Source organism: Bos javanicus, chromosome 8, assembly GCF_032452875.1.
Source record: "Bos javanicus breed banteng chromosome 8, ARS-OSU_banteng_1.0, whole genome shotgun sequence".
Lineage (NCBI taxonomy): Eukaryota > Metazoa > Chordata > Mammalia > Artiodactyla > Bovidae > Bos > Bos javanicus.
In genome coordinates, this window is record NC_083875.1 from 56,128,434 (window position 1) to 56,148,376 (window position 19,943).

General features: G+C 42.9%; 1 protein-coding gene across 12 annotated transcripts in view; it reads left to right on the plus strand.

The window, feature by feature from the left end:
* Positions 1-704: 704 nt before the first annotated feature.
* Positions 705-19,943, plus strand: part of TLE4 (TLE family member 4, transcriptional corepressor) — a 155,025-nt gene continuing 135,786 nt past the window's right edge. For 4 of the 12 annotated variants that reach the window (XM_061425594.1, XM_061425601.1, XM_061425602.1 and 1 more), the window contains exons 1-4: positions 1,732-2,250; positions 2,540-2,637; positions 3,713-3,776; positions 4,985-5,029. In XM_061425594.1, the coding sequence (XP_061281578.1) occupies positions 2,212-2,250; positions 2,540-2,637; positions 3,713-3,776; positions 4,985-5,029 (246 nt within the window). In that variant the 5' untranslated portion in view covers positions 1,732-2,211. Of the gene's footprint in view, positions 1,706-1,731; positions 2,251-2,539; positions 2,638-3,712; positions 3,777-4,984; positions 5,030-19,943 lie in introns of those variants that run through there. The other 8 variants (XM_061425600.1, XM_061425603.1, XM_061425599.1 and 5 more) reach the window with 6 other exon arrangements.

Consider the following 19,943-nt stretch of genomic DNA (forward strand, 5'->3'; position numbering starts at 1 on the left):
ATCCTCCCTCTCTTGTCTCAACAGGGGTTTCGGAGCGTTACACAAGGCCGAGCTTGTCTCTTTAAGGAGACATTGGACCCTAATTAGTCCGCATTCCTGGCGCGGCCTGGAGCAAGGGGCCGTGGATGTTTGGGTTGGTGGGGGGAGGGAAGGAAGATGAGACTCGGAAGGAGATCTTCTGACTAACTTCCAGTCTTACCGCCCCCTGTACCCTCTTTATTTTGCCGCCACCACCGCCACCAACATCCAGTTCTGAAGATGCAGCCAGGGCAGCAGCAGCAGCCGCCACCGCTGCTCCAGGCCCACGTTACTTTGATTGACAGCCGAACAAATGTTTCCCCGGTTCGAACGCTCGCGCTAAGGAACGTCAGCCAAGGCGAAGCTCCGCCTTAGGCGTGCCATCTCCGCCCCGCCTCCGCTCACCCCATTTCGTTGCATTCATTGGTCCGAGCCACGGACGACGCCCGGGCCCCACGTGGGTTCCAGCCCGGCCGGCTCCTCCCCTCTAGTTCGCCATTTGTCAGCAGTGAAATGATGGGCAGTAACACAGAACGGCGATTAATGTTCAGCCATCTCTGATTGGTTATTGGAGACGCCTACCGCGCCGGGGGTGGGAGGGACGCTTGGAGAGCCCCCCAAAGTGGTCGCGTGGCCGGCCGGTGATTGTAGTCAATTTGGCTGAATCTTCAGCTACCGTCGCCAGAGGCGGACTACATCTCCCGGGATGCTCCGCGGTCCCTCCGAGGACGGTTGTGAATATGTATCAGAATGTTAATGATTAGCGGCTGCTAAATTTGGTCAAAGAAGTCACCTACACAGAGCGTGTTGTTAGAGCTGTTCTGAGCGGGTGTTTCAGCTGTTGGCTGCTTTCTTCCCCCTCTCACACACTTGTATATTATTTTGAGGTGCTGTTCGCAGAGTTTGAAAGGAGAGAGAATTAAAAAAAAAAAAGCCGCAAGCGTTTCACTCTTTTATTTTTATAATCCCCTTCAATTTGGGGTTAAAAAAAAGACAAGAAAACAGGAAGGAAGAAAAATACGGAAATGAGATGTGGTAAAAGAAGCTAAAAGGTGCCTTTTAAAAGATCGTTGCTGTGAGGTGAAAAAAATCTCCAGAGAAACCAAAAGCACCGCCGAGACCTCTTCCGAACCAAAGGAGTTTGTGTTTGCTTTTAGGAAAGAAGAGAGAGATCATTCATTCGGAGAAATAACAACCAATTAAAAGACAAATAAAAAAAAGTTTGGAGTGGGACGCCGAGCGAGCCAGCGAGCGAACGGGCGGCGCTGCCGGCGGGCGCTGGGGCGCGGAGCTCGCACTTTCCCGTCTGGGGTGAGCGGCGCGGCCGCGGCACCGGGCTCGGCGGGCGCGCCTCAGCGGAGCGAACGTCGGAGCGTTGCCGCGGGAGACGCGCGCCGGACAATGCCCGCGGCGGGCCAGTGACGCCCGCGGGGAATGCGGAGCGGTTCGGCCGCCCGCACCCAGGCGCCGCCGCCGCGCGTTCTTGCCGCCCGCGTCACGCGAGACCCAGCGGGGGCCAGGACCGTCCGGGCCGCCCCTCGGACCCGGCCGGCCGCCTCCGCCGCCGCTGCCTCCTCCTCGGGGCCATTAAAGCCAATGAGCCGCGCGCCTCTGCCCAGCGCAGCCAACTAAATCGGTTTGGATGATTCGCGACCTGAGCAAGATGTACCCGCAGACCAGACACCCGGTGAGTGCGGGCGGTGGGGGCGCGGGCTTGCCGGGCGCCGGGGGATTCCCCGCGTCGCCCCCTGCGCGCTGAGTTGTGTCTTTGGCCTGAGGGGCGTGGAGGGCGGCCCAAACCCCGCACGCAGCTCGAGAGTCGCCCTCCACCCCCCGCCTCTCTTCTCCCCGGGCGCGGGGGCACTTTCGGAGAGGGGTTGCGGAGAAGCAATTGAGTTGTAGCCATTTTCTTATTGTTGTCTTTGAAGCCCCTGGAAGCCGCGCGGAGCTGTTCGCCGTCCCCGCGCCGCGACTCCTGGAGGAGGGGTGGCGAGTGATGGAGGAGGCGCGACTCCGCGCCGGGGCGGGGAGGGCGCCCTCCGCGGCGGCGCGGCGTGTCCGGCGGCGGCTCGGGAGTGCGGGGCGCCGGCCCTTCGCGCCGCGGGCCCCGGGGATCAGCTAGCCCGCCGACGGACCGACCGGGAGAGTGGCTGCCGCGTGCCCCCTCCCCCGACCTGACCGCGGCCCGACGCCATGGCGCGCGTCCCCCCGACGGGCCAGTTTCGATTCCGGGTGGGGAGGCTGTGGGCGCGGCGCGCCGGCCCCGGGGCCCCCGCCGTTGACGTGGGAAGGGAGCGGGGTCTCGAGCCCGCAGGGTCCCGGGCGGGCGCCAGAACGCGGGGGCCCGGGGCCAGCCTCGGCCCGCCTGTGCGGCCAGGGGAGGGGGCGGGAGGAGAGTTTTCCTCGTTCTTTGCCTGCGATGACACCCCCCACCCTCCCGCCAGTGCCGCGTGGTGTTTTCTCCATCTCTCTGCCTCGCTTCTGCTGTGGGCTAATTAAATATTTTATTGTTGTTCTTTAGGCACCGCATCAGCCTGCTCAACCCTTTAAATTTACAATTTCCGAGTCCTGTGATCGGATTAAGGAAGAGTTTCAGTTTTTACAGGCTCAGTACCACAGGTAAAGATATTGACTTTAGCTGATCCTTCTGTTTGCTTAGCTCTTGTCTTCCCTCAACATACACCGCCCCCCCCCCCCCGTTTTTTTTTTCCGCCACCACAAAGGTATTACCATGTTTCCTTGTGGGCAGAAAGGGCAAGTCAAGGCCTCTTTTTCTTAGGCAGGTGTAAAGAAATTAAGCGTTTCGTCCTTTTCCCGTAAATTAAAAAAAAGGCCGAACAATCGAAACTGGGGACACTTGGAAAACGCTGAGGCCAAACTTTCAATATTGATTTATTGGGGCCAGGCGAATGGATGGTTGGGAACGTTCTGGGGCCTTTTGACTTTATTGGTCCTATTATTCCGGGCTTGATTCCTTATTTCTTTCTGCCATTCCACTGAAACCGAGAGCCCAGAGCCTTAGGAAGTCGCCAAGGAGGCGATTTCATTACTTTTATGCTGAAAAAATGTTTTCGTCTGAAGAGACAATCATTAGATCTTAGAGTGCCTTTGAAATATTTTTTTTTCGCTGGATTTTTAATGGCTTGTACTGCTTCTTTCATACATTACAGAACCAAAACAAGCCACTGAACCTGATCCACGCCTTGCCCCTGGGTGGTGGTATTCAACTTGTCTCTGTGTTTTGGAGGGAAAAAATAAGACATCATTCATAAGACATGCTTGATTCGTGTTTTCATTAATCTTTTCGTGGAACATTAAGGAAAAAACTCCCTTGTGACATTTTTAGGGGACTTACTATTGCTTGGAGATGTAGGCATTATTGATGTTTATTTCCTCATTCATATTGTGTTTAGTGAATTTAGTGAATATTCGTTTCTGAATGAGATTCTGGAGTTAATTGGCTAGAGGGTTTTTTTCTTAAGCAAAACCCCCCACATTTGATCCTTGTTGAAAGGACAAGCCGGGACTGGTTCCACTCACCCTTTTCTCTCCTGCCTGTTTTTCCGTAATGAGGGTGGTACTTAAGATAGTTGATACGGTGTTTTATAGGTGATGATTTAGAGGAGGGAATGCGTTTTTGAAGGATGTAAGTCAAGATCTGGGTTGTACTTAGATTTCCTTATTTCTTGAACAGCCTGAAGCTGGAATGTGAGAAACTCGCCAGTGAGAAGACAGAGATGCAGCGGCATTATGTGATGGTAAGAAAACTGTGTCGCAGATTCAGAGTACCTATTAGTTTGGGGTACCAAAAGCTAGAAATACGTTCAGATTGCTGGAGGCTGCAGGATTAGAGGATAGTCGCTGTGCCAGTGCAGTTGAAGTTGTGGGAATGCGACCATTAGCAACCTGTAATTCGAGGATGTTATAACTTGCCTCTGACAACCAGCTTTGATTTGAATTTTCAAAAAGTTTAGTTGCACAGGGTATAATTTTCTGTGCTTTGCTTTTACAGATTGAAAAAAAAACAAAAACCTCATTTACATTTCGTTGGGATTCATAGGCAAAATGTTTTTGTTAGTGGTTTTCTTTGTTGTTTTATTGCTCTTGCTTCAAACAGCTTTTAACCAGAGAATTTTTCAGTAAACTGTTAAAGTTTTAAATGTGTTTTATTTCTTTTAAACAATGGTGAATAAGAAAAGACACTAGACATCTTTTCAGATTTTTCTTCCCTGTTCTTCCTTTACATTGTATATTCCTAATGTTTGTGTATTTGCGTGTTTTGTGTGTTTTCAGTTTCCATACTGTTGCACTGTGGATTGTTGTTGTCTCCTGTATAACCGATTCGTTCTCCCAGAATTTCTTTAATGCCAGTTATACTACATGTTTAAAACAATCAGATCAGCTTTTTCAGAAGTATTACCAAGTATATTTTTACTCTTGTTCATAAAGGCTCTAGAGTAACTCATTCATTTCCTATCAAGCCTTTTTCCTTTGTATGAATGTATGAACATGAGTAGTGTCCTTAAAATGAGAAACTCTGAAATAGCATCACCGTTTCAAATAGTTCATGTCAAAGCCTCAGCATTTGTATGAGGCGTGTTGTTTTTGTTATGAACTTGCCTGCTGTGCCTAGGAATTAGAGTCCATAGAGTACCACATTTTCATCAGACCTTTGTGAGTCATCCGCTTGTGATGTATAAAGATCCTTGGAGGTGTTAAGAATGCTATGTTTGAGCTTGATTTTCTTACTTTTGTGAGTTATTCTCTTAGACTCTGTGTCTTAAGGTGGCTTTTAGTTTATTAAGCTGAAGATACTCATAGAGTGTTCTTCCTGATGTACCATCATTGGAAGGATGGATATTTTGGTTTAGGTGAGGCTTTTATGTTTGCTTGGGGACATTTTGAACAAACTAGGAAGCTTGTTTGATGAAAGGCTCAAAATTAATTGCTTTTCCTTCTTTGACAGTATTATGAGATGTCCTATGGGTTGAATATAGAAATGCACAAGCAGGTAAGCTATTATTTCTTTATAAGTGTTTTAAATGACAGTAACTGTGCACTTTAGAAAGGAAGTTGTATGTTTTGCAGTTTGATTCTGCACGTTTTTGTGGCCACCTGTATTTTAAAAGTCCATGTACTGGAGAGAATGCTCTTTATTCAGGTGTGGTTCCTCATCTGTTTAGCATATTACCTTCATTTTAATCATTTAACAATGTAACTTAAAGTGTTTGAATGCATATTAAACTTTGTACACTTTCCAAAGCAGGGTGCTAAAATTTTAAAATGTTTTTCTTTTGAAAGAATTAATTTATTTTGAACATTGCAGACTTGCCTAATGAAAGCTTTTCTTGGAAAATATTAAAATGTAAAATTGTAAATTGTCTGGAGCTTTCCTTGGGTTGGTATGAAAGAATGGATAGAGGGTGAGCTGAGAGGATCAAAATGAAATCTGTGGCACTACAAAAGAAACTGATGTAAATTCCTTGTACTGGCCCCCAGAGGCAACTTAGTTGGTCTTACCAGGAGCTATAACTGTTCCTTCCAAAATTTGCACAGACTACATGAACCTGATAGGAGGATGTAATAAGGTTCAACACTGGGTCTTGAAATCTAACAGTTCAGCCAAAAAAACAGAAAGAGGAAAGAAAAAAAATGAGTAGTCCGAAAGTGTTGAGAGGTATGACTGAACCACACTTTTTTTGCAAGAGACTGAATAAAATGGCTTGGTTTAAGTTTCCTAGAAAGAAAAATAGCATATATGTATAAATACTGTTTGGCAATAATAATAATAAGAGACATTTGTTTTAAGTGATAAAGTGCTTCAGATCTCTCATCAGCCATTTGGGAATAGGTGTGTATGTGTTTACCTGCTGGAAAAAGATGAGGGAAAACTTAATGCTTTTCCTCTCTTATATTCATGGATTTCATTACCTTCTAAAATTAAAAAATGTAAAATGATCACATACTGTTAAACTCTTCTATGTATGGATTCTTTTTTCAATATGGTTAATTACTACATACTCAAAACATACTCACATCTTTAAAAGATGACTGTTAGACAATAAAATTTGTCTAACAATTTGTCTAACAATTTGAAAACAAAGTTGGGGGAAAAAAGCGTCGTCACATTGGTTATTTCAGGTACTTTTTTTTTTTAACTTCATGTGCTATTGGTTATGTCAGTATTAGCATTATAGTATAGTTTGTCTCATGTTAAAATTTTTTATTATTTTGGCATCCTTGCCATGTCTGTTCAGATAAGTCATGTAAATATCTCCTGCTTAAACAAAATCCATCAAACTTATGCTTGGGTTAGCTTGAAGCCCCTTAGCTCTACCTTACATAAATAATTCACATGAAAGATACTGTTTGTTAATTGTGCTCAATACATGATGTCACTTTAGATCTGGATCTTGTACATGTCCGTCCCCCACCTCGCCCCCCCTTTTTTTTTTTGGTCCTCATCCACCACCCAGTACTAATTACTGTCTTTTTAAAGACTGGACCAGGTGATTAATATCCTTTTATTTCTCCTCCTGTATCTTATTACCACTTAGTTTCCAGATCTCTTTATACTGTTTACAATTCTGAGAGGCACAGAGCTTGTATTTGGGTGTATGTATTTCTTTTAGTGGGCAGGAGGTGCTCTATAAGATCCCTTAATTTTACACATTTTATACTTCTGTAATTCTGTCATCTTCTTGTCCAGCTGGCCTCAAATGCCACCCATTTAAAACTGAGAATGGAGTACATTTTCCCTTTTTTTCTCTTGCTTTTAAATTCAATCATATCAAGAATCCTGAGGGCAGTTTATCACATTATGAAATACAGACAGCCCTGCAAACCACCTACTTATTATATTTTCTTTCTTTCCCCCCTTAAGCACAGAGGCATATCTGTCTTTATTTGTTTTCCTAGGCAGACAGCCTTGGTTCCTCTTGGCCTCTCTTCCAGATGCACTCACTGGATACCCTCGTAATGGAAAGCAGCAATAAGGCAGGGAAGTTGCCCTGCGGCATAATTGGGCCTAGTTCTCAAGATCGGGTTAGGCTTATTCACTTATTAGATTTGTGTCTCTGAAGGGTTCAAGAGTAGGAGTCCCTGGAGTCCTTGGAAGTACCCTAGTAATTGGTGGCCCTGATATTTGAAACCTTTGTGTGTTTTTTGGTTAATGCTCCTGTTCTTGCCTGCTGCCAGCCACAGAGTATTTATTTTTAGAGAAATTTTTCACTGGAACAGAAAATGATGTCTGTGATGGAGTCATGACTCTGTGACTTAGCAAATTGATAAAAGGATAAAAGCGCAGAGCAGTGACAGGCAGGGTGGGGGGTCCAGTATTTATGGTCCCTCCCCTTTCTGTATGATGTTCGACGTCAGTCACCCTGTGCTGATTCTGATAGAGGACTGTAAAGTGAAACCTATGGGGAATTTGTCATTCTGAAATGAAAGCTAATGTAATTAGTACCAATTAAAGTACATTTAGTAAATTGGATTTAATCTTAATTAAGCCTGCATAATGTTGCCAATTTTTAACAATTATGTTTGAGAACATAATTAATTTAAATTTTGGTAACTGAGTAAATAGCATTAGTCTGGTAGAATTAGTTTTTTTTTTTTTTTAAAGGAGAACTCAGTGACATGACATGGAATTAGAGCATAAAATATGAATCTAATTTCTGGTAATCTTTAGTAGGATCAATAGAGCTGAAGTTGGGAGAAAACCCAAAAAAGTTAGCGTGGAGTGTTCTAGGCTGTAAAGTGAATTAATGTTAATGCCACTGTCTTTAAGTTCTAGCATGAAAATGAAGATGATAAGTGGGACATGGTTGGAAATGGCACATGTTTTATTGTGATTTCTTCATATGGGATTTTTAAGAATGAAAGAACATTGGCCTTCATTCCCTAAGGATTTCCCTCAGTTGGGTCTTTTTGTTTTTTGTTTTGAATGGGACAGGTACTGGCCAGTGGTTTAGTTGTTACTTTTTTTGTCTCCCCCCCTCCCCCCCCATGCTGATTATTCCTTATACATACAGAGTGGCTTCTAAATGGGTCAGTGACTGTGGGCAGAACGGGGTGGTGTGTTCAGTTGATAACATTGCTAAATGCTGCATGTTGCCATCCTTCACCTGTAATGCTGTGATTAAAGAAGAGGCCCTGATTTAATCTGACAGCAGGCAGTTACCACTTTAAAAAGTGAATATTGGATGTAGATTAGGAACAATGGATATGTAAATTCGACCTGTAGGAACTGTAAATGGAGATGAACATACTACATTTCGAGAACATCTATGATTTTCTCATAGTTAATAGTCTGCAACCTGCCAATCTACTTGCATTTAAAAAATTAGCTTAGTATTTGAATTTTAGAAATTGGAAAATATTAGAAGTCTGCAACACTTAGAACTTACATTCTAATGTACTGCATATGTATGTACATGTCTCTGTCTTTATATATGAATATATACATGTTTTGGAGAAGGAAATGGTGACTCACTCCAGTATTCTTGCGTGGAAAATTCCATGGACAGAGAAGCCTGGTGGCCTATGTCCATGAGGGTCACAGAGTCAGCCACAACTGAGCAACTGAGCACCCATACGTGTTTAGTTTGCACATATATGTGTATATATAGTTATTATTTTTTTCCAATCAGAGCAAGCAAACTCCTGTTTCACTATAAGCCATGCAAATTTTATTACAAGACTTGGGCCACAACCATTTGAGTGCTGCTAAAATATTAATTGAATAGAAATGAAAGGGCCTTGCCAACTGATAGGATATCATAATCATAGCCTCTCTGGTCGATGGTAAATGATGATAAATGACATTAGGAACCTTTTAGCAAATTGTAATAACTACAAGGAGGGAAGCAGTATGGATTTGCATTATGTCTGATACCCTCTAGTACCAAGTGGATTGCCAATACTGCTTGTTTAGCATTTTCTAAGGGCAATAGGATATTGATTTCTGACTTACAAGGAACAGCTCTATTTTCACCATTGAAAAGTATTGCAGGTTGTTAAGAAGAAATTGACTTGAAGAGGCCGACTGCTGCCCATCATGGAGCAAATAAAGCAAAACTGCCGAAGCATGGTGGAGCAGGGAGACGGGCCCTCAGCAATTTGTTGCTATTAATTTACCATGCTCGACAGCAAATCAATCGGCATCTACTTCATCTGCTGGAGAAAATGCTGTCCAGGGCAGATAAAAGGCTCGGCATGGTACAGAGAATAGACTGGATTGGCCAAAAGGAGGCTGCAGTTAATGTGTAAATAAGGGAAATCAAGGCCACAGTTGCAGAGGAAGCTGTTGTTAATTAGGTTGGTGCTTTTTCGTGAACTATTTTAGAAAGCACCCGAGGATTTGGAGAGTAAAAAGAGATTTATTGAGGTTGAAGTAATACACGACTAGCCTGGCATTCCAGCCTTGAGTGTACTTGATTCTAGGGCGCAGTAAATTTATCTGGGGACAGTGCTTGCAGTGGAAGCAAGCACTTTGTTTAAAGTTCTGTTTAGACCAGGTTTCCCATAAGGAAACTTTATTTGTGAAGCTTTACTAATTACTTGTACTTGTCTTGTCTTAGACTGTATATGCTTGGATTGGAGGAGTAGATGCAGGAGTAGGTGTTTGAGCATGTGGGAAAAAATACGGCTGTTGTCTTCTTATGTAGTGACAGGTTTTCAGGAATGAATGTGATTGAACTCTTGTGTAATAATGAAAGGGAATTATCGAAGGTGGGATGTTTTAGCGCAAAGTAACTTAATAAACCAGTGAAAATTTTGCTGCCAGAACTTTCTTTTGCTGTATAAACCTTAGGAAATAATAATCTAGAGGGGCTAAACAGTGCCGGACACTGCCGGACCAGAAATTCTCAAAGAGAGATTACAAGTGAAATTTCAGTAATTGTGCGAAAAGCTCAAGATATAATTAGGAGAGCATGGAGGGGAGGGGACTTGTGTTTTTGTTTTTCATTAAAGGTTTAAAGCCATCTCTTCTATTTTATGATTACTTAATCCTTCAGTAGTATTCTATAATTAACATGAACTAAAGGGAAGTCATTGGTGATAATTTTTCCCCTGCCTCTCTGATTGGACATTTTGGGATGAGGGCTGCTGCTAAGTCGCTTCAGTGGTGTCCAACTCTGTGCGACCCCATAGACGGCAGCCCACCAGGCTCCTCCATCCCCGGGATTCTCCAGGCAAGAACTCTGGAGTGGGTTGCCATGGGATGAGGGCTAGCTTCAGTTTTATTTTGTAAGTGTAGATATATGTAGATTTTAAGTAAATTTTCCCCCCAAATTTAGAGGATCTAGTATTTGGACAGTTGAAACCAAGTGTCAGTGCCTTGGGCAGGGCACAGGAGCTGTTATTTTACATGTCACTGGACCTTCAAGAGAAGGAGGTCTGGAGGAGGAAATTTAACCAGTCAAGGTATGTGCATAATTAGCATTTTCTGGATTGTGTGGATTTCCCCCTTTTCTCTTCTTGCATGTTGGGTTCTTAATTTTCTTTCTGAGGTTTTATAGAATATCTGAAGATTTTTCACCTGAAGCAGTGATTGTTGAATGGAATTGGAATTTCCTTTCAGTAGACCTGAATGTTCATTACGTATCTGGCTTGTGCTTATAGCTGATCTGGGCACATGGCCAGAATTCTTTAATTCTCACAAAGATCCTAAGAAAGGGATTATGACCCATCAAGGAATGATTAAACAGAATCAGATCTGCACAAGGTGATACAGTTATTAGGTAGTGGATTCTGGATTTGAGATGAATTTACCTGGAAGGGTGTTTGTTGGGGGATGGGTCTGCCTTTGTTTAGAGATCAGGCCCCAGCACATTTCTGGAATGGAGAACTCCTGGAAGGCTGGGCTAGTCCTTGGGTTTGCCCTTGAGCCACTGCACTTTGGGCTTATACCAGACTCCTGGAGTGTGGGGGCATTCTCTGCATCTCTGCCTGGAGTCGGGGCCAGAGGCTTGGCCTGAGCTCTTTCTCCATCTAGACTGCTTTCAGTGGGTGAGAGGGCTAGGGTCGCTTTCGCCTGGAGTCTCCCACGCATGGGGGCGAAGAGAGCTGCTTATTTATCAAGATGAATTTGCTTCCTCCCTGGGTAACCTATTTCTCATTTGTTTACCAACTTGCTTTTCCATTTAACTTTTATCTTTTCCTTGTGGCCTCTAAAACTATGCCTGAAGACAACGGGCTGTTTGTTAATCACCATCTTGTGGGTTTTTGAAGGGGGAAGCTGGGAGGGGAAAATGTGATGTTTTGTGGCCTCTTTGTAGTTCAAAAAGAGGTTCTTAGATGCAGGAAATCGCTCACAACTCAAAATTTTAAATGAAGGCAAATGTTTTGCTTATACTGTTAAAAGACTTTCTTTGCAGCATTCAAATGAAGGGATATTTCCTTTCTCAATGTCCCTTAGTCCCTACTGGATAGTGCTTGTTTTTGTTGCATTTGTTTTATTTGCTGGACAAAATTTCTTGTATTCTAAATGATACTAGTTTGAGCCGGGTTGGATTAGTGGACTGAGGGATAAGATGCATCTTTTTAGGTGCTGTTCCAGCGTCAGTGAGGCCGGGATAGTGCAGGTGCTGGCCATTGGTTCTGCTTTCTTCATTTTGTCTTTCCTAGAATTGTACTTTTTTTTTTTTTTTAACTTTTTGTTTTGCACCATAGACTAGGTAAAGGCAATTGTGAATTAAATGTTTCAAATGTGTGGTTAGAAGCAATTTGTGTTTGTTTTTAGTGAGAATGTTTTTATTTGACTTGACTGGATAGACTGGTTTATGGCTTCAGGACAATAGTAATCACTTGATGGCTCCAGAGCCAGTGAAAGGGATGTGAAATTTAGATGTTTTCCCTTTTTCCCTCCCCACACCTCCTCGTAAAAACCTCTAGTACTTTAGCCGTGGTGGCAGATCCAGTGGTCTCGTGGCTCATTTACCATCAGTTCTGTGGGCTGGGCTGTTGGAGAGAAGTGGGAGGCAGCGCGTGTAGGTGCGAACGATGAATATTTACACTGATGATGACAGTTCGCGAGACTGAGGACTTGACTTGTTCAGAGTAAGTTCACTGAGAAGAGAGTTCATGACTGTTTACTCCTAAGAGGGAAGGGCCTGAGGAGTTTTAGTCAGAAGCAAAAATTAGAGTCATTTTGATGTGGCCTTAGTAACAGCTGTCAGTGGTAGTTGCTTTCTGTCTGTAAAGAGGGATTTGGCTGGCAATCATCAATGCAAATCTATATGCCCTCTCTGTTTTCACTGGACTTGACCTAGTGTTTATGCCAGGCTTGACAGTTTCTCTACCACCGAGCCCAGCTTTCCTCAGAGTTGCTGTGTGTAACCGTACTCCATCCAGGGGGACAAAGGGAAGTGTGGGTTTTCTTAGCTGGATTGTCAAAAAAGCAAAAGAAAAACATTCCCAGATGCCGCTCAGGTCCTCTGCCATCTGGTGTGTGGGTCACTTTGTCATCATTTTTGAAGATTTTGCCCACAAATACTTCACAAGTTGTGTTGTGGAGGGAGCTTCTGTGATAGATGGAGAGAAATGCTGGCAGCCCTCCTGGGCTCCACCTACAACCTCTCCGGCCTGCTGTATCTCGGCCTGCTGTATCTCGGCCCCCATACTCACCCCGCAGCTTAGGCAGGAGAGGTGGAGCCAAGGAAGGTGGATATTGACTTTCTGATTTCCTAGCAAGCTTCACTTAATTGTTATTCTAATTGGGATTGTGTTCTTATTTTTGAAATACATATTCTGCTTCTGAAAGTCTGGGTTATTTTGGATAAAGAATCTGAAAATGCAAGGAAATATAACTGAAAGAAGAATAATTGTAGAAATTGCGAGCACTAGTTCCTTGTAACACCTTTCTTTACAGAGAGCTTAAGGCGTTTTATATGTTCTCCTTAATCTTCCTGATGTTCCTGTAAAGCAAGTAGCAAGCTTGGATCCCTGTATTTAGTTTTCAGTGGAGTCCCCGACAGTTTGCCAAGCAGTGTCATTCCACTGGCCTCCTTGAACAGATGACACCGGGGCTTAAGGGCTTAAGGGACTAGCCTGGTGTCACAGTACAGGAGGATCAGCACGCGGGCTGGTAGTCCAGGGTTCATGCGGGTCAGCGGGCGTCCAAGGTGCTGCTGGCCGAAAGGGAAACAGTAGGTTTCTTGACTTTCCTCTCAGGGCTCCCTGCACTGACCGCACTGTTCCCAAACACCAAACGGTGCACTTGTTTCTGGGGTGTTCTTGGCTGTATGCAGCATGAGAAGATGGGGATGCTCCTGGCCCTCCACAAAGTGTTCCAGAGTGTTGCCAGAGACCTGATCCCTGTGTGTGTGTGAGCACAGAGCCTCCCTCTCCTCTCTGCTGTTTCCAGAGTCCCGGCCCTGCCAAAATGGAGGCTTGGGATAGGAAGTTAAAATACGAAGCCTAGAGCTCCACTGTGAGCACAGCGCTTAGTGAAACTGCCTGTGTTCGCATTCCTTAAGTATACTGTGCAAACACTAGGTATAAACTTGTTTCTCGCCGGCCTCCTTGCTCCCACTTGAAATTAAGGCTCTGTGAGAACAGGGGTGTTGATGGCCTCTGCTATGTCCCTGGTACTGAGAACTGTGCCTGCCACACAGTAGGTGTGCGTGAAATATTTGGTAAATGAGGGAGTCCCTGCATTCAGATCGAGGGGGCCAAGAATGTGTACGGTATTTTTAAGGGTGTATGGAGGTTGTAGGATAACAAACGTTGAGCTTCCAAGCCTAGTAAGGCCTGTGGTGCCTACAGACTAAATTTGTGGAGAAATGACAGGAAAGATGAAGTAAAAAGCACCTGAGTTTGGTTTGCTTTTTAGGAGCAAGTTAGGCTAGTTAAAGTAGAATACATGTATTTTAGCATGTGGGATTTGCCTTCTTAAAGATGGAAACATGAATCTTCCCTAACTGAATTTAAAATTCAGTTTGAACATCCCTCTCTCACTTGTCAGAGTGTATCTGAAGAATTCTTTTACTATTAATAGGTCTGTGTACTTGTGGTTTGAGTGAGTTTGGGGAGATATTGATCTTAGCCATAGTATGGTATGCTTTGCTAACTTCAAATCAGTAAAAATGCAAGCTTCTGCTTCTTTTCAGGGGACAAGGAAATGAAGATATCTTAGTTTTTTATTGGTGGAAAGGGTACCGTGTCATTGAAAGTATAAGAATCCTAATCATAACAATAAGTGATTTTAGAGAGCTTGTTTAGAGGTAATATTTTACTTATTCTCACAATAATCTTATGAGGTTACTGCTCTATATTATCATTGTTATTTCCATGTTGTTAATGAGGAGGCTGAGGCGCATAGAAGTTAAATAACTTCTTGAAATCAGCCTACCAGTAAGACAGATCCTCGATTTGACTCAATTTCAGATCACTGGTGTGGTAGGTATTTCTGTCGAATCTCCAAACATTTCAGATGCTGTTTGGAATACTCTCCTATGTCCACCAAAGTACTTTCCTGAATCAGGGCTTTCAGATTCCAGTGCTGACCTTGCCAGTACCCAGCTGTGTGATGTTGCTGAGTACCTTAACTTCTCAGCACTTTGCTTTTCTTAGCTTCAAATAAGAGTGTAAGTAAACACTGAGATCTCTTAGTTCTTTTGTCTAAAATGACTCTTCTGGTTATTTTCTATGACCCAATGGACAGAAATGGAGACTTCTTTTCAGTCTCAGAAAGTCCCTTTTAACACCTATTTTCAGAGGTTTTTGTTTTTTTAAACTCCAAAATTAACCTATTGTATTTTATATTTTATAGGATACTTTCTCATCCATGATTTTATTTAGATTCCAATACTGTTGCTAAAGCATTTCCCCATCTTTTGGATGAATAAAATAAGACACCAGTTTTAAATGACAAACTCCCTCAGTTAATTTGCGGATGGTTCATAATTCACTGGCTCCCTGAAGGCCATCATTCAGGCCAGAGTAATGTTGATGCACAACTAGAATAGTTATTGTAAAACATGTAATATTAATGTCATATGGTTTCTTCTGGTTTGTTTTTTTTTTTTTTTTGGCCATGATACACATATTAATAGTTCCCTGACTGGGGATCAAACCTGGGCCCTGGCAGTGAAAGGCCAAGTCCTCAGCGCTGGACCACTTGGGAATTCCCTAAAATTAAATATATTTTGTATGTATATAATTCTAGTGCTGCTTTAAAGTGATTTGTTTTTATACTTTTCCTTTGGCATATATAGTGTTGGAAAAGCATTGGAAAGTTTAATCATACAGCTTCTGAAATCATGTGAATTGAAATGTGGTCCAATAATTTTCTCCTAAAGTGCTAGAGGAGAATATGTAGTAGTTTATTACCTGTTGTGTAATTAGCTCTGGTGGCTCAGCAGTAAAGAATCCACCTGCCATTGCAGGAGATGTGCGTTTGATCCCTGGGTTGGGAAGATTCCCTGGAGAAGGAAATGGCAATTCCTTCCAGTATTCTTCTCTGGGAAATTCCATGGACAGAGGAGCCTGGCCAGCTACAAATCCTTGGGGTCACAAGAGTCAGACACAATTTAGTGACTAAACAACAACAGCAATTAGCTCCTGGGATTAGTTACGCTTCCAGAATCCAGTGTAGATGTCAGTTTCTTTAGCTAAGGTTTACCTTGATGGTACTCAGGGTAAAGCAGGCCTGTAAACTGGCTTACAGTGAATTTGAGAGCTTAAGTCACTGGGTTTCTTGCATTGTCTTTTACTTAGAGTTAAGTTTGGACTTTTCAACTTGGCTTATAAGTTAACTGTAGGTAAAAAAAAAAAAAAAGGGGGAGGGGTGCGAGGGGGAAATGTATAGTCTTGGCCTTTGGTGAATGAAGGACATAGTAGAGATCAGGTTCCATCACTAAGGTGTGCGCTCCAAAAGAGAAGGTGGTTTGTTCCTGCTGTGTCTGACACCTGAAAACAGTTTTTGGAACTTAACAGAGGAAAGGCTGAAACAATTGAAGGGATGGTTTAATTCTTCATTTGTACTGCATTTCCTATAGTGGAATGTCAACCACTAGTACATGAGCTTTATTTCTGAGCTCTTAGGCAGGACTCTGCCACAGGCCCTTGAGCTGGTGAGGGGAATTTTTTAAATTGAGGATTGGATTCATATGGTTTTAAAATGACCAGCGTTAGCAAAAGGTCTATTCATAATTTCATTGCTTGACATGTAGTGGCATGCTGTTCAGTTAAGGTTTTGAATCAATTCTATGTGTGATGAAAAATTTTTTTTAAGAATTTTTGTTTGAACAGTTTTAGGCTATTGTAGACAGAAAAAAAACCCAGAAACCAAAAAAATCCTGCTATTGCCAATATTTTACCACCTAGAACCATGTGCTTTGTTGCTAACTCCATAGGTATGGCCACATATTATGTGTCTTTCTCTAGGTTAAGAGAGTATCAGTGACTCTGTGTAGGTACAGATTGTCCATATGTATTGTTGTTCCTTAGTTGCTGAGTCATGTCCGATTCTTTTGCAACCCCATGGACTATAGCCTGCCAGGCTCTGCTGTCCATGAGATTTCCCAGGCAAAAATACTGAAGTGGGTTGCCATTTCCTTTTCCAGGGGATCTTCCCGACCCAGGGATCCCAGGGTCGAACCTGAGTCTCCTGCACTGGCAGGCGGATTCTTTACCAATGAGCCACCAGGGAAGTTTGTCCATATGTGTACCTTTGACAAATATTAATGATAATACCAGGTAACAGTTGAGCACCTACTGCAAACCAACAGGTGCGCTAGATGTTTCAGATGTATTGACTTAAGTGAAGTGAAAGTCACTCAGTTGTGTCTGACTCTTTGCGACCCCATGGACTGTACAGTCCATGGAATTCTCCAGGCCAGAATACTGGAGTGGGTACCCTTTCCCTTCTCCAGGGGATCGTCCCAACCCAGGGATTGAACCCAGGTCTCCTGCATTGCAGGTGGATTCTTTACCAACTGAGAGCCACAAGGGAAGCTCGTTGATTTGTTTAAATTATAACCCTTAATTAAGGAAGGGATCTGGTTGCCACCATTGTGTATGAGGAAAGTAAGGTAAAGAGAAGCTAAGAAATTTGCCCAGGACTTTACAGGGTATAAGATGCAAGAGTCAGCCCAGCCTCAGACCCCCCCTCCTAAAGGACTGTTTTTAATATGGTAAGCTTGTTTTGGTTTTGGCTTTTAAATGTATCTAGCTAGCCTGCAGTGTTCTGCACACAGTGAACTTAAAAGTGTTACAAATAATAGTGGGTCTACTTTGGGATATATATATTTGTATCAGAAAAAGCTTTTTGTGTTCCCAGATTAGCAAGTTCTTTGCCCCCTAATCCTTGTAGAGAAGTGGTGTGGAGGGGAGCAGTCTTCCCCTTAACTCAAGCGGCTTTTTCTGCCTCACTGCCCAACCCCTGCTCTGGCTCTGCTTCACTAACCATACAAGTGGATGGAACACTTCTTTTTTTTTAACCAAGTGGAAATAGCTTTGGTCTTCAGATTCAGTTTTTAATTTGCAAAACAATTCCTTTATTTGCTTCAGGACTTTATGCTATTGTAACAGTTGAGTGGAAACATGGGTTGAGGGTAGTTTTTCAGCCAGGGCTGCAGGGCCATGCACACTGCCGTGAATTGGTTAGTTATTCCAGGTTGGGGAAAAGTAGTATGCTTTTTTTGTGAAAATGTGCACTGGGTCACTGAACCGATGGTTCATCTTTATTGTAGATTGCACTGCTGGCTTATGGCCTGATGACCACAGGCCTATATTTTTGTGCTTCTGACCATGACATTTCTAAAACAGGCACAGTACCTTTTATAACCACGTGGGAATGTCCAGAGGACTGAAAAATTATTGAGTGCCTGCCTGGGATGAGAATTGGAATTGGGGGGTCCTTGACTGGGTTTTAAAGTATCCACAGAGTCCTGGAACTTATATGCAAAACTGTGTGCCTTTTTCTGTGGGAGAAGAGTTCATAGCACTCATTGATCCAGGGAGGAAACCAGGACCCAAAAGGAGTTTGAAATTATTTCTCTAGAGCAGTGCTATCAAACAGAGCAGATTGTTTCTCCCAAGGACATTTGGCAGTATCTGTAGATACTTCTGGTTGTCAGAGCTTAGAGGTGCTACTAGCATCAAATGGGTAGAAGCCAAGAATCAGCTTTGTCTGACTTCTCTAGCTAATTGTATCATTATGAGAGAACCTGTCAAACCATACTTGTATTTTCAGGTGGTGTTCTCCCTTTCTTATGATGATAAGCAGAGTTGAGTTGGTGGTAATGGGTTCTTATTTCAAGTTCAGAATGAGAATGTTACATGGTTTTCTGTAATCATCATTTTCATTGGAAATTTCTTGTTTTAAGTGAGGCCAGTTTGTCTTGCTACCCATTGAGGGTCCCAGAATTAGTCACTTTTTAGTTCCTTTCTGTTGTTGTTCAGTCACTAAATTGTGTCCAACTCTTTGTGACCCCATGGACTGCAGCACATCAGGCTTCCCTGTCCTTCACTATCTCCCTGAGTTTGCTCAAACTCATGTCCATTGAATTGGTGATGCCATCCAACTATCTCATCCTCTGTTGCCCCCTTCTCCTCTTGCCCTCAATCTTTCCCAGCATCAGGGTCTTTTCAAATGAGTCAGCTCTTTGCATCAGGTGGCCAAAGTATTGGAGCTTCAGCATCCGTCCTGCCAGTGAATGTTCAGGGCTCATTTCCTTTAGGATTAATTGGTTTGATCTCCTTGCAGTCCAAGGGACTCTCAAGAGTCTTCTCCAACACCACAGTTCAAAAGCATCAATTCTTCGGCGCTCAGCTTTCTTTATAGTCCAACTCTCACATTCATACATGACTACTGGAAAAACCATAGCTTTGACTATATGGACTTTTGTCTACAAAGTGATGTCTCTGCTTTTTTTAATCCGTTGTCTAGCTTTTCTTCCAAGGAGAAAGCGTCTTTTAATTTTGTGGCTGCAGTCACCATCCGCATTGATTTTGGAGCCCAAGAAAGTGAAATCTGACACTGTTTGCACTTTTCCCCTGTCTGCCTGCCATGAGGTGATAGGACTGGATGCCATGATCTTCGTTTTTCGAATGTAGTTCCTTTTAGGTAACAGTTTTTTAAAAGTATTGTCTTTCGATAGCCTTCCTCTGTTCATGTTGAACAGTGTCCGTGTTTCAACCATTTTCTGGAGATACCTGTTTGGTTATTACCAACATAGGATAGACTGGGCCACCTGAGAATTCAGTGTAACACCTTGGCTTGATCTACTCCAGCTGAGAAATTAGGGCAGCTTTTCCTGTAAGATAGTCCTTCTCTTTCCCTTAGCTTCTTGGTTAGATCAAAGTGTGTTGTACTTTGTCTAGTCCTGATTACATTGTGGTAAACAGAATGGAACCTGGAGTTTTCTAAGTAGCCTATGCATCTAGAATATGAGTTTATTATATCTTTAAATGTTTTGGCCACTGTTCATTGAACTTGTTTTATTTGGGTTTATTTTTTTCCCTTGCATATTCTGTTGTGCCTTGCTATGAATGTAGATGACTATTTTAAAGGCTTTTGATTTGGGGGAAAACATAGAACTGTTTGGAAGTATGGCTTTATTACTTCTAAGTATGTCTGTTTTGGTTAACCTCAAAAAATATTATAGTTCACCTAAAGTGGCCAATAAAAAACATAGTGGCAATTCCACAGTTACGTGCTTGAATGTTTTTTGGCCAAGTTGGGGAATCCAGAGTGCTTGTTTGGGCTTTTAAATTTTTTTTGTTTGGACATTTTAGTAGAGAAAGTGCGTCCTGCAAAATTCCAGAGTGTCCTTAAAATTTTTCCTGTATGTAGGTTCCAGGAGTGTGGAGATGACAGCTCTTCCTTGTAAGCCTTTAAAAAAAAACTTTTTTTTTCTTTGTTTTTTTACATTTTTGAGGTTTCAGATTTAGGAGAACCTGGGTCAGACATAGTA